Raw genomic sequence first — 14,325 nt, 5'->3', positions numbered from 1 at the left:
CTTTTATAAAAAGAGCATCAAAAAGCAGAAGTATCTCTGTGGAGGTTTTTGTCACAGTGTAATTCACTGTGATACGAACTCATCAACAGAGTCGTCATATGTCTTACAGTAATAGACTGCAGAGTCTCCCTCCTCCACATTGTTGATGATCAAACGATAATCTGTTGTTGACTGATGAGTGGATGTGAATTTTGGAGCAGAGAACCCAGAGCCATAGTCTGGAGAACTATCGCTATGATGAAAATACAGCACAAACTGAGGAACTCCTCCTGGAATCTGTTTATACCAACAGACATAGCTATCAACAGTCCCCAGGTTACAGTCCATGGTGGCTGTCTCTCCTTTCCTCACTGATAAAACAGGAGGTTTCTGTGTCACCACTGTCACACCACTCACACCTGCAAACAACAAGAAGACATAAGGTCAAGAGTAACACACTGACAAATGAATATAAAATGGGGTTTAAGCTATACTGTAAGTAAGACTCTTTACATGTTAGACAAGTGATGATTGCACAGAGAGTCACCAGCATGTTGTCAGTGTGGGCTAAGTATTCAGTGGTGATGGTGGTGGAGAGGTTATTTAATACAGCTAAAAGAGGCGGAGCTTATTTTTTTTTTTGTCTTGCCTGTATTATTAGTACTATTACTGTCACGGTCCAGGGTCACTTTGACCCAGCATTTTCAGTTCTTACATTCCTTTGTATTATGGTTTGGTATTCTGATCCTTTTGTTATGCTTTGTTTATTAGTATTATTCTATGTTCTTTGTGAGGGGTTAGTTCTTGGGTTGTGTCAGTGCGTCTAGCTTTGCTCCCCGTGTCTCGTTAGCCCAAACCCTCTCAGCTGTGTCTCCCTCCTGTTTCTCATTCCTTGATGACTCCCTCGGTGTATTTAAGCCCAGTGTGCCCTTGTGTCAGTGTCGTGTCGTTAATGTCAGTTCACCCTCAACCTGCTGTGTGTTTTGTCTCCCACGCTGGTTCTTTTCCAGTGTTTTAGTCCTTAGTTCCTCTGTCCAGAGTTTTGTTTGTCTTTTGGGGAGTTTAGTTTAGTGAGGTTTTTCCCCAGCAATAAAGCTGCACTTTAAGTTTTACTTCTGTGCCTGAGTCCTGCATTTTGGGTCCACTTCCCCTACCTGCCTGCCACACTGCACATCATGACAATTACTATTATTGGTGCTGTTTTGTGCTTGTCTACTTAAGGCAGGCAAGATCATCCATTTTTTTCTATGTATTTGTTTGTTTGTTTCTTACATTGGAATGGTTACATTCTCCACGTCCTAAATGAAACAGGGTTATGCTTGGTTATATTTGATCCTTTTTTTGTGCTTTATTCAGAATTTTCAATTATATGTAAAATTTTTGAAGCAATGTAAAGTAGACAATTTCAGCTTTAGCGCTATTCTCTGACATCAAAATTTATGGTTTCCACAAAAATGCAATCATCTAAATATTTAAAAATGAGATGAAACTGTAAGATGAAAGAGAAATCTGCACATCTGCAGCCATTTCAATAGGAAGAGGTTGTTAGATAGAATGGGCACAATTAATAGATGAACAGAATTTAGATGGAGATATTTGGAGGAGTAAGTACAGATCTTGTTATTGAACTTTATTGAACTGTTGAAATCTTCATAAGTCAATGAGACCAGACTTATTGTAAAGGTGATGCCCAAACACAGTTGATGGTCAAGATCCAGTGAAAGCAAACTCTGAAAATACAGAAAATATCTACAGCAATTCAAAACTTTCAAGCTATTTTCTGCTTTTATAGATAGTTGATACTTTATACATGAGATACTGAGGCCTGTAGGTGCATCCTGAAAAGAAGTTACAGACCTGGACTCAGTTTAGTCTTTCTTAACAGTACATGAGATGTGCAATCAGAGAAAAAATGTAAACGGTATTCAGCTAATTGTTTCAGGATGATCATAACTGAAGCATTTCCAGTAAGTAGCAGCTCTGTTTTATTTTACAGAAAGCTGATACTTCTTTATTTACATGAGGTTAGAAATGAGTTGCGGAAACTTGCAGGTGCATCCTGGGCAGGAAGAAACAGAAAAGGGTCGAGGTGATGCTTCGCTAACAGAGTGTGAAGGGGTTTTTTTGTAACTTGCAAGTCTGCAACCAGCTTTTTAAACAAGTGAAACGTGTGCTTCATGTACAACAAATTATGAAATGATGCTCTCTAGTGTACAGATATTATTATAATATTTATTCATTCAATAATTGTGAGAATGGCTGAAAGACTTTCAAGAGTGATGTGATTACAGTTAAACTCCAAAGATAGAAAAGTATTTTCTTATTAAACTTTGCAATAATGCAGAAATGGTGCACATGTTGTATATTAAGCCTTTTAACTTGCTTTTATATGTAAATAACTGTAGTTTCTGTGACAGCACTAAATAGGTTGACAACAGAAATCAGCAGGTTGTCTTTGTGATAGTGATAACTCATATTTCCAGATGACATACAACTAGAGAACAGGAAGAAATTGTTCTCTATAATATGAATACTTTGGAAATGTAGTTCATCCAATTTAGGTCTTGGCAATTATATGTGCAGATTTCTTTCTAAAATTTGTTTCAATCCAAAAATTTAAACAGAATTGAGTGAGAACTTAATAAATCAGGTGATTACCTGAAGTTGAATCTTTCAAACAAGAAAAGAATCCATCAAAACTCTGCACAACTGTGGATCAAGGGTGTCCTGCAAACTCTTGGTCAATGCTGCCATCTGTCTCCTATTAGTGGAGGTATTTTCCATCAGTTCTTTGCTGGCTTTAACCCAACTGAACAGCATTGGAAAGTAGTTGTGCAACTGTTGAGCAAACAAAAAAATTCCATTCAACACAAATCACCAGGTTATCAGATATGCTGTGCTTGCATTTTTAATTACAGAAGACATTTGTATGACTAGACATGGCCTCATTGCTAGATTAATACTCCTAAGTATGATAAAGTTGCCAATCCTGAGATATCATTTTATTATTAGTTTTGGATTTAAGGAAAAGGAAAGTGAAATCATGTTGACGGGTATCAATTATATGGTGATATGGTGATGATTCTGCAAATATTTTGTGATGGCTAAATACTAGCGGCTTGCATGTCTTCTTTTAACATTCTGAATTGTCCCACTGCCTAAACGAACAAACATTAGGAGCCTCAATGACTACCAACCAGTTGCTCTAACACCTGTTAAAGTGTTTCAAGAAGCTGGTTCCACACCACATCATGTCCTGCCTGCCACCTACACTCGGCCCACTCAGATGCAAAGCTAATAGATCAGCTGAAGGTGCCATTGTTACAATACTCCACACCACCAAAACCATAAGAAAACCCTGGAAAAAAAACCTCCAAAAGGTTATAAGCATCGGGATTTACAGCAGGAACTATGAAGATGAGGAAAAGAAAAGGAAAAGGACAGTAAAAAGCAGGCACAAATGAAAAGACAAATTAGTCTTTAATCTAATTAGAAACATGTAAAGTATGCATTTTACTCTGTAATTCAGTCCACATTAAAGTCAAGATTTTCACCCCTAAAATAACCACTGCAAACTTATTACAATGTTACCGTCACTAACTGCCAAGTGACATCTGTGCTGTGGACAGGATGCACCTTTTTTTTCAATTAGGAACTAATTTCAAACCATCAGGTTTCAATGTTGTCGATAGAGGAAAAGAATCCAAAACAAGCCAGAAAGCACTAGAATATCCTCAGGGACACAGAGCCACATTACACACAGCAACAAACTTGCTGTGTGTAAAAAGACTTGACAAGGTGTCCTGAAACTTTTCGATGTGTCCCTGCTGCAACACACCTCAATAACACGAGTAGGTCATTAGTAAGACTCTATAGAACTTGACTGCATGCTGAGGTTGTAATTCACCCATTTGATTCATGTTACAGCAGCTCATGAGTTAATGAACATGGTGCAATAAAAGCACGTTTAGAAGTACATTTTTCAACGAGTCTTTACTTCACTTTAACTTACTTGAGTAGGGTTAGGGGTTGCTGCCTTAGCATGCAGCCATGTGAAGTTCAAAATGGCCAAGGGCCAAACCCCCTCAGTCATTGTAGGGCATTTCCCATCCATCACTAAGTGCTTCTCGACCTTCAGCACACCTATCCAAGTGGGACTGAAGACAAAACTTGTTAAATTCTCCTCAGCATACTGGACCTTTGTTTTCCAGGCCCTCCTGTCAGTAACAGCATGTTTACATGGATACCTGCAGAAGGAGAAGTTTGATCGTGTTCAAGCAGTGACACACTTAGGGCTCCCCAAACCTCACTTTAACCGGTGACTACCCTACATTAATGTAACAGAAGGTTTAGTTACATTTCAAAGCCTGTACGTTTTCCACCTGAATCAGTACTTCAGATTTTGACTGGGTATTTTTTACACAAGTGTCTCTACTTCTATTTGCATAAAGAATGTCTGTACTTTCGCCGCCTCTGCATGAATGCAACACAGAAACACTTTTACACAAAGAAGGAACTGCGTTCACCTAAAGTGGTCATGAAACTTTCTAATAATAGGTCACAGAGTGCCACCTGGTGGCATAACACAGTATGCAACAACCAACTGCAGACAAAGTAGAACAGTATTATTTGCTACCCGAAACGCTGTAATACTAGGACCATAGGTCTAAAACAAACTACACTATAATCAGTGAGGTCAAGGACATGGACAACAAACTGTCATGGTGCCTCTGTCCTCTTTGTCTCCCTCTTGAGCACTCTACCTCTCCTCTGTTATCTGTGGGTGTGCTGGTCTATGTGCAATAGTGTGACTCATCCTAGTTTCCTGTCTTTTGTGTGCCACCCTGCTATCACCGATAACTTTATTGGAGACGCCACTAAAAGGACTGGTTAAGCAATGGATTTAAAAAATAAATATATAAATGATATATATGTATGCATATAGCTGGCAACCTGGATTAAACCTGTAGAGAGAGACTTAACTGATATCTAAACACCAAATGAGTGACGAATGGTTCTGTTTAAATAACCAGCTAATGATAAAGTTCTAACTGAATGAGAAGAAGTGTATATATTGAATAATTTGTTCATTTAGAAATACAAATATATGATTAATACAGTGTGTTTAATGCAGACTTTATAAAATTGTTTGTTTGGTTTTTTGCAGGGTCCTATAAGTGAAGAACTTCAAGTCAGAGTGAAAGTTTTGTTTAGGAAATAGAAATGCTCCTGACAGTGGACGTGCTTGTGTATGTGAGGGGAGAAGGAAGGATTAAATGATCTCAGACTGGAGAAAATGTTCTTTCTCTAAATGGTTCCGTTGTGTAGTGGGTGATGATGAGCCAAAAATGCAAACACACCACTTCCTGACACAGCAGCTATATCAGTCATGTGATTATTTTATTTAGTTATTTAGTTATTTTACAAAAAAATACACTCACCGATACAGGGTTTCGCTCTTTGTGCTTGATGAGACCTGTGGAGAAATCCTGTGAGAGTTCTGGAGAGACTTTCTGTGGAGAAGCTGAATCTGGGAGAGTCACTGAAACTTGGGAATTGGGATCATCACTGCTGTGGATTTTGTGTTTGGATTATTGTTGCACTACACTTAAATAAAATCAGTGCTTCGCCTGGTGACACGTTGACTGTGGTGGCTAATTAATGTTTATTTCTTCATGTATTCTAAGTGAGAGGATGAGACCCACAGGTGCATCCTGGGCAGGAAGAGGTGGAGGAGTAGAGAGGTGATGCTTCACTGAAGTGTGAAGATTTGCAAGCTGCTGCACAACCAGCAGTTTAAACCAATTACATGTGTGCCTATGTATACTTAGAATTATCAAATGCTGCCACCTAGTAGACAAATATGATAAAGCATGCATTTTCAGAATTTTACTTATGTACTTTATGTGTTTTATATTGATTATACGAATAAGACTACTTGCATAATTCAAAAATGATTAAATTAAATTCTCCTGTGTGTGTTCTCTTTACTAAATTTAACTGAATCTCTTCACTGGTCTGAAGCTCAGCACTGGATGGAGGGAAGACCGTCAGGACAGGAGGAGGGAGGCTGGAGCCTGAAAATTAATAGAAGGTGTTCAGAAACCAGAAATGAGGTCTGAAGTAACAGTAAGTGATGTAGACAATAATCTGAAAAATCTATAATAATAATAAAAATAATAATAATTTCATCTAGAAAATCTGGTGCAGCAGAATTTTTTTAATTATGAAAAGGAAAGACTTTTTTCCCAAAAGCATCAGCTCTTTTTTTAAATCATTACTGATATTATTAGTAGTACTCTAAAATTATACAGTAACAGTATGATCGCTTCGAGACCAATAAAATACTTCAGACACAATCAGATTTGATGTAAAACTTGGCCATATTAATAAGGTCAGATTGTAATGTTTTTACTTCATATATTAACGTCAGTAAACCACTTAGCAATGGGAGTAGATTGAATACAAGCATTTTTTTTCTTAAAAAAACAAAAAACTAAACTTGAAATTAAATAATACAAATTTTTAAGACAAATGATATTGTATAAACGGTTCCAAATCAGTTTCTATGCACTTTAACTAAGTATCTGCAGATAAACGCACTCAAAACATTTATATTTTTTAATATTCAGTCCCGATCAAAAGATCACTTGAAAGATGGCAAAAAATCATATTTTGCCTGGATCTTAACAAGGTTTCCAGCTTCAACATCCAACAAGGATAAATGGGAGTGCGACAAAACATTTTTTGAACATGCAATTTCTTGAAAACAATGCTTAAACTAAAAGAGGCTGTTTTACAGCTGATCAAAAGTTTAGGACCACATGCCTTTAACAGGCCTAATCTGTGCAAAAATGTGGATTCATTGTCATTTTCTGTCAGGTTGTCACACTGTCATGACGTTCTGATGGCAAAGGCCAAAATATTTTCCCTTTTTGAACGTGGTCAGGTTGTTGAACTGCATAAGCCATAAGCAGGGCCTCCTGCAGCGTGCCATCACTGCTGAGGTAGGACGCAGTAAGACAGTCATTTGAAATTTGTTAAATGATTCTGAGGGTTTTGGAACAAAGACGTCAAGTGGAAAACCCCAAATAATCCCCCCTAGCACTGAGCTGGAGGATACAATTGGCTGTCCGTCAAGACACTGGACGATTAAGGCCGTTACTGGTGCCGAATGCCCCCCCCCCCCCCCCCCCCCCCCCCCCCAATAACCATCAGGCGGCATCTGAGACTGAAGGGCTTCCAAAACAAAAAATGTCTTCAATGTCCTAGTCTCCTTGAACACCACAGAACTGACCATTTGGACTTTGCAAGAGAGCACCAAACATGAGACATTGAAAGATGGAAGATAGTTTTAATCTCTGAAGAGAAAAATGTAACCTTGATGGTCCTGATGGTTTCCAACGTTACTGGCATGAGAAGCAGATCCCACCTGAGATGTTTTCTACGCGACACAGTGGAGGGGGCACCATAATGGTCTGGGGTGCTTTTTCCTTCAGTGGAACAATGGAGCTTCAGGAGGTGCAGGAGCATCAAGCACTTTAACTAACATTTATATTTATTAACAAGTTGTCTGTTTTTATTTTGATGCTTTTGATAATTAAAAGTTTCTTACAGTGTCACTCTGCTTTAAAACCAACTAACAATTGGAATAAATGATCATAAATCTCTTCAACATATTGTGAAGATCGCTCTTTGCCATCTAGTGGTGAGAGAGAGAATTAGGCTGTGCATGCGACTTGTATATAGCTGGAATTAAGTATGGGACAGCACAACCAGTTATTAGGTTTAGGGGCAGTTCCTTGCACACATAGGGTCAGGCAGGTTTAGATACCCCCCTCCTTTTTAATAAATGAAATCATCACTTTAAAACAGAATTTTGTATTTTCTTGCATTATCTTTATCTAATATTAAAATGTGGTTGATGATCTGAAACATTTAAACAAAACAAATATGCAATAAATAAATATGGACGAAGGGGGATAAAAGACTTTTATTTTACTAATTAATTCTGGTTTTGGACACAGTAAAACCAGCCTTTTACCATTCTGTGCAAAAATAATTAACATGTGACTTCAATTCCCAGCGCATTTTAACAGTGACAGGACCTAATCATGAAACCATGATAGACCAAGCTACTACCTTCTATGGAGTGTATGGAGGCTGTTGAGCGTCCTTTCTTTGCCTCCTCCTGGGCATGCCTTGTTTCCAAAGCAGACAGTAAGGTAATGCAAATGACTTCAAATTAGGCTAAAACGTTTTCATTTAAGGTTGATCATGACCCAGTGCACGAACGGTCGCGCGCTTGCTCTACCAGCATTTTTTTTTTTTTAATTTAAGAAACGATTTTGTCAAGTGCGTCAGAGAACCCTTGGTCATTACGGAAGTCAAGCTAATTCCGTCATTAAAATAATTATAAAAATAGGTCTCTTAGAGAAACTATGTGATTGACTTCTTATTGTGAAAGTCTTAAACGGAAGTAGTTCTACAAACCTGGTCACTTGACAGTGGTGCAAGATGTCGCTCAGTCTTTCTTTACCGAAGCTGAATCCCAAATGCGCGTCGCTTACCGTCGCATCTTTTTAAACCCAAATCAACTGTTTTGCCATTAACTGGCATGTTACATGTAGTACAAGGCAGGGCGTTTAGAAGGTTTTTATTTTGAAAGAAACACACATGGGATATTTCCAAATTTTTTGGAACAATCCAGATTTTAGAGTGTATAAAATCGGTGTAAATAACAGAAGGCTTTCACTCGGTGACCGAGTAGATGAACTGATTCTGTCAAAAGATAGCCGAAAGAAAGAAAGCGCGTGGCATGATTCATGATTTTAGTGTTCAAAAAGTCAACACACAGATGTGTTCAAATGGAAACGACTGTCAACATCTGTCTCCAGGTCTGCTCGAGCTGAAGGTGAAGCAGGATTTTCGGGGGGCTCTCTATGAGGTGTGCTGGAATAAAATGCTGCGCATTATTGCTTCCGTTAGAGGTTAGGCTTCTTAAATTACACACGCACCTGAGTCAGGAATTTATTTTCTGACCCTTGTTTTCGGTTAGGCATTTGCTGTCTTCTGAAAAGCGACGAGGAGGATGGTCTTTGCTCTACATGTAATTGTCATGTCTTCGGCTTTTTTCAATCCCAGTTTTGCCTTCAGTTCTCACTTCGACACAGGTAAGGGTCAAAGGAGGATTTCCTATTTCTAATAAGAATGTTTATCCGTTCACTGGAGAGCTGCTCGTTATTTATGTGCTTTTTATGATTTGCTTGAGTGATCACTGTTGGTAATATGTCATATATCATATGTACATACATTTTCTTTCTTAACCAACAGTAGCATCAATAATATACCAGTGTATGTCGTGAAAAAACACAATGATCCTAAACCCTTACAGTCTATATATGGGTGGTTTTTTTCACTGTCATATCATAGCTTGGTGAAAAGAGGGTTAAAAGTTATACCTGCACTGAACCTGCATAATCCTACCTACACATACATCCCTGCAGTTGTTGTGTGCATGCATGTAGTGTATGTCTGTGCTGTGATCAGGGTGTGCGCCTGTAGGCTGACTAATACATTACAGCTATGCATGGTTCTGCTGTTTGAGGTTGCAGTTTTTGGTCCTCATTTGGATGCAGCATTTAATCGTCCCCAGCATGTCAAGTGACGGGATCTTGGCAAAGGTGAGCCCGTGTGCTGCTGCAGTGTTTTGTGACAACTGAGCAGAAAGACAAGCCCTCACACAGGATGGCAGGGCTTGAATTAGAGCAGAATAAATAACTGTGTACAAATGTAAACAGGACTAAGAGAGTCCCTGCACTGGGTGCAGTGTGCTGAGCATACAAATGACAGCACTGAGCACAGTGGCTCTCAAGTTTCAGGCTCTATCTGTCCTCCCCACTCTGGACACTCTCAGTGATCCCTGATCCGTTTCTGTCCAATTATTCCACCCTCTTCTATGTTCCCGTGACTCTCTCCATGTCTTATTTGGTGTCTCTAAGCTCTCTTGTCCTTAAGTCCAAACGTAGCACAAAAAGGGGGCTTCCATTTAAAATGAGGTTATATGTGATTATATGTCTTTCTTTTTGCATTTGCAAAGTTGTAAAATATTACATGAAGAAATTTCTGCCTTCATATACTTGAAAAATAAGTGGTGGGTGCTGATCTGGCCATCCCTGGGAATGTTTAGTGCAATATGATACAAACAAACCAAAAGAGTTCTTTTAATTTGGAAAAATGATAAATAGTTCCCAATTAAATTATGTGTAAAATGCCTGCTAAAGCTCTTGTGGGCCATCTGTAATATTGTTGCATTTGCATTTTTTCCCTACTGGAGAACACAGGTTTGTAAACCATTCCATCAGGATTATTCAGTGAAAAATATTTTCTTTCATCAGCTTGAAGCGGGAGAGCCTCTCTTACAGCTTTACATATATGAAGATTTCAGCTTATATGAGGTGGAAAGGGTGGGGTATGAGTGGGACTGTGAATGTGGCTTGTATATCACTGGAATTAAGTATGGGGTCTGGACTGTCACTCCTGTCAAAATGATCTATATTTCCCATGAGAGGAGGCCCTCACCACCGATCTGATTCCTTTCTAGTAATTGGACTGAGAATCAATGTTGCCTAGGAGATGGAGGGGGTGTGTTTTAGAAGGAACCAATCATTTCTGCAGCCACTGCTAAGGACAGAAAAATGCTAGAGACCCTTAAAGGGGAGGGACATACTCAGAGAGGAATTAGCTGTAGTCGCTGAATATGCTGTTTGCAGATTAATTAAACACACTCTCATTTTGGATCCACTAATTTGAGGGAATGGGGCAGTGAAATGAAACGATAGCCACACATACAAACTACTGGGAGGATGTAAATGTCAGATTCTCCATCATTCCACCATTTGGAGCTTTTCAAACTGACCATTTTAACAGTGTAATCGACTGTGCATGCACACACAAATTCAGCACACCTTCACTCACACAAACACTTGGTTAATTTGACATCAAAGCTAAAATTCAGGCAGCGTTTGAACTGCAGCACCCCTCGAGCCAACCTCCACAGCTGCATTTTGTCCCTATGCCCCGGGCTGTATAAGAACACGGTGTGCTCTACCTCTGCACGCTTTCACGCAAACAGTGACACATGTTCAAAAACACACATCCAGACATGAAAACAACCATGAGGCCAAGTCAACTGTCACATTGGCTGGCATTATATAAGCCATCAGCCAAGACAGACACACCATAGCAGGTTTGAATTCATCAGCCTTCACATGACTGGGTTGGGGTTCGGTCTGAGTGCAGCCAGGGGTAAAGTAGCACCCGGCTGCGCTCAGTAGAGTGTAGCATTCTGCACCAACAACTGCAGCCAACACCTGGCCTACTATTGCTTCAGCACCAAGGAGAGCGCTCCCATCAGGAGCGGTAGCAGATGTACGTGCGCGCTAACGTTTAGACCTGGCTGCATCCTTGATACAGACTAAATCTGCAGCGCATCACTGTCACTGCGAACAGACAATGGATTGATATGGAAGGAAGCACTGATACACCAACAAGCTGACAATGCAGCACTGTGGGAGGCTGTCTTTCAGCACTCACCTCTAATGCCTAGAGGTGGCAGTGGCATCGAGTGTACATGTTATAAATAGTGTCTTGGTGTACACATGTTCCATGCATGTTTCACATTGAGGAAAGCTTTCACGTGACCCACGTGACACATGGACACACTGCTGCAGGCTGTAACCAAGGCGTTGGTGATGCTGAAGGGAAGAGATTTTAAAAATGGTTTCTGTGTTTGCTCTCGAAGCTCCTCCCACTGACTGGGTCAGTACAAGCCAGTCACCGCGGACTATTTGATTATTCATCTCTTCATGTGTAACACCAAGCACTTTGGTTGCATAAGTCTTCCTCTGGGGGAACTAGAATAAGAATGAAGTGGATTTCAGCACTGAAGGGAAACCATCTATGTCTCCTCTGTGTGCTCTCTGTGTGATGATGTGGTGTGCCACAGTTGTTTAAAGCTCTGTGTGTAGTTGTTTAGGGAGGAAATACAGTGTTAAATTTTTCTGTGCACTGTAAATGTCAGATTGCACTGGTGGCAATTTAGCAACATCTCACATAACAAATGAATAGCGCTAGTTCAAAAACAAGGTTGATGTGTAGTCAGTTTTTAGAATTGTGTTATTATAAGATAATGACTAAACAGCTGCTGCTGGAATTTGGGTGTAAAGTGTGCTCATTGTGTACTAGTGTGTTCACTGCATTTGGGTCAGAATAGGCACATGTTTAATAGAAGCAGACAAACACGGATGTGCACAAGAACCAGCTTAACTCACATTAAATTGTTTTGTACGGGAATATTTGCATTTCAGCTTTTACATTTGCACACAGTCAAAAGCTATTGGGCATTAACTGCTGTGGTATGCATCACAAGACTCTGGCTGACTCTGTCATATAAAGTGCATATGGTTTGCACATGCATTAAATTTGTGTTTATCAGCCTGAGGCCTAAGTATACAAGTGTGGTGTCATGTGAGTGCAGAGTTGCGCTCTGTCAGGTCTGCATGCAGACAGCGCTGTCACTGATGACAATTTATACAATTCAGTAGCTGTAAAAGTTGTTTGACTCTAATCCTGCCATTTTTTTTTACTAGAGTTTAGGAAAAACTGCATTGTATTCTCTGTATTGATAAAGACAAATGTAATTTAAATAGTATTGTTACTTGGTGTAGAGGAATAATCCTCTAAGGTTTTGTTTGACAGCTTTTGCATAGAGGACATACAATAATTTTCTTTCTGATGCGTCTTCTTTTGTGTGTAAAGCAATAGTGATGTTAGTTTAATGTTTCTAAAAGGCATTGACTCCTGTTTACATCAATTCTTCATTTCAGTACTTATAGCCTAGAGAGCAGTGAAATAGAAATGGTCAGATCATATCCACAATTGAACTAGATGATTACACCTATATATTTATCAATGCTAAGCCAATAGGAAAACATAACCTGGCCACTTTCTTGAGTCCAGAGCTGTTAGAGCTTAAATGAAATATGAGCTGTGTAGAAATTAAGTATCTTTTATATTCTCTTTCTCTGGCTAACAGGAAGAACTATTACAGTTTGTATCACTAAGCACAAAAACAGGCTTGTATACATACATGTCATAGAGGGGTTCGTGTGGTTACTTCATGATACTCTCTGTCCATTTACCTCAATAAAATCTCCGTACTTGAATATATGGCTGAGTGGAAACACATGCATCACACAATCCTCTGTTTCCCACTCTAGTGGACTCGAGAGGATAAACATATTTTCATCTCATTCATTCATGCAGCTCTCTGTTTGCCAGTTAATGATAAACTGTGAACAGCTTTTGTTCTATTTGTGAAGAACATCAGCTTTGATTCTATCGTGCTGCATAATAATTACCCCAAATTAGCAGTTTTCCTTCAAATTCTCAGCCATCAGCACACATTATAAAGTGCAGGGTAAAGGCCAGCAGAGGCTGCTAGTCCCCTCTGCAATGGTCTGTACATAAATCATAATAATGGCTCAAATAAATGAATTATTAATGTTAAATGTTGCAGCTAACACTTTTTCATTCAGTGCCCTGGTCTTGTAATTAGTCTGTCTTAAAAGATCCATCCATTATAAGCAGAGGTAATATTCAAACCCTTTTTTACAGTAGTGTGCCCTTGCCTGGGCTGTAGGCGGATGGACATGGCAGGCCTATAATGCAGATCCATAGTGGTCCTCCTGGGCTCTCACTCCCAGTTAATGACAGTTATCATGGCTCTCTGCAGGCCAGCTCATCCCTCTGCTATCTGCAGTCATGCACAGACAGTGTGACTACAGAACAGCAAAGAGGATGTAAGATGGTGGAGGATACCATATCCTGCCATTAATCATGTCATTCTGCTCCCTCTGCTCGCAACCCTTCCTTAGTCTGACATCTGTGCACATGTGTATTTGTTGCTTTCTCCTCTGTATGTTCCTGTGTTCATCCCTGTGTCATTACAGTCTTGCGATCCTCTAACTTTCTGATTTAACTTTCTGATTTAAAAGCAGCACAGAATGATCATATATTCACAAAGGCAGATCTCTGTTAATCACCTGAAACTGGAATTTTTCAGCTATTGCAATTAAAATGTTTTGATTGGTGATTTGCCTGTCACTGCTTTCAAATGCAGATGCCTCATGTGCATTTTTCTTTCTCTCCGCTATGTGATTTATGTGTGAAAGCGAATGGTATTATTGGATGCCACTTGGTACCGCCCAGGCAGGGCAGATGGAGATGCTTGTTTGGCCCTCCAGCATTGTCCTAAATGTAAATTTGGACTGTTTTCTGCTCTCC

The 14,325-nt window shown here is 39.5% G+C and overlaps 1 protein-coding gene and 1 gene segment (V, D, J or C); one reads left to right on the top strand and one right to left on the bottom strand.

Moving 5' to 3' along the window:
* Positions 1-63: 63 nt before the first annotated feature.
* Positions 64-532, bottom strand: LOC309705649 (immunoglobulin kappa variable 3-20-like). The segment is given in 2 exons: positions 493-532; positions 64-398 (listed from the first exon to the last, which is right to left on the bottom strand).
* Positions 533-8,497: 7,965 nt separating this feature from the next.
* The window catches only part of aatka (apoptosis-associated tyrosine kinase a), a 29,489-nt gene continuing 23,661 nt past the window's right edge, over positions 8,498-14,325 (top strand). Inside the window, exons 1-2 of one of the 4 annotated variants that reach the window (XM_082530310.1) lie at positions 8,498-8,893; positions 9,038-9,152. In XM_082530310.1, the coding sequence (XP_082386436.1) occupies positions 9,071-9,152 (82 nt within the window). In that variant the 5' untranslated portion in view covers positions 8,498-8,893; positions 9,038-9,070. Of the gene's footprint in view, positions 8,970-9,037; positions 9,153-14,325 lie in introns of all 4 variants that reach the window. The other 3 variants (XM_082530308.1, XM_082530311.1, XM_082530309.1) reach the window with 3 other exon arrangements.

The sequence above is a fragment of the Aulonocara stuartgranti genome (genome assembly GCF_965226115.1).
Source record: "Aulonocara stuartgranti genome assembly, chromosome: 4".
In the NCBI taxonomy this organism is placed as follows: Eukaryota; Metazoa; Chordata; class Actinopteri; order Cichliformes; family Cichlidae; genus Aulonocara; species Aulonocara stuartgranti.
The sequence above is the reverse complement of the archived record's forward strand: the minus strand, read 5'-3'. Positions and strand labels throughout refer to the sequence as shown.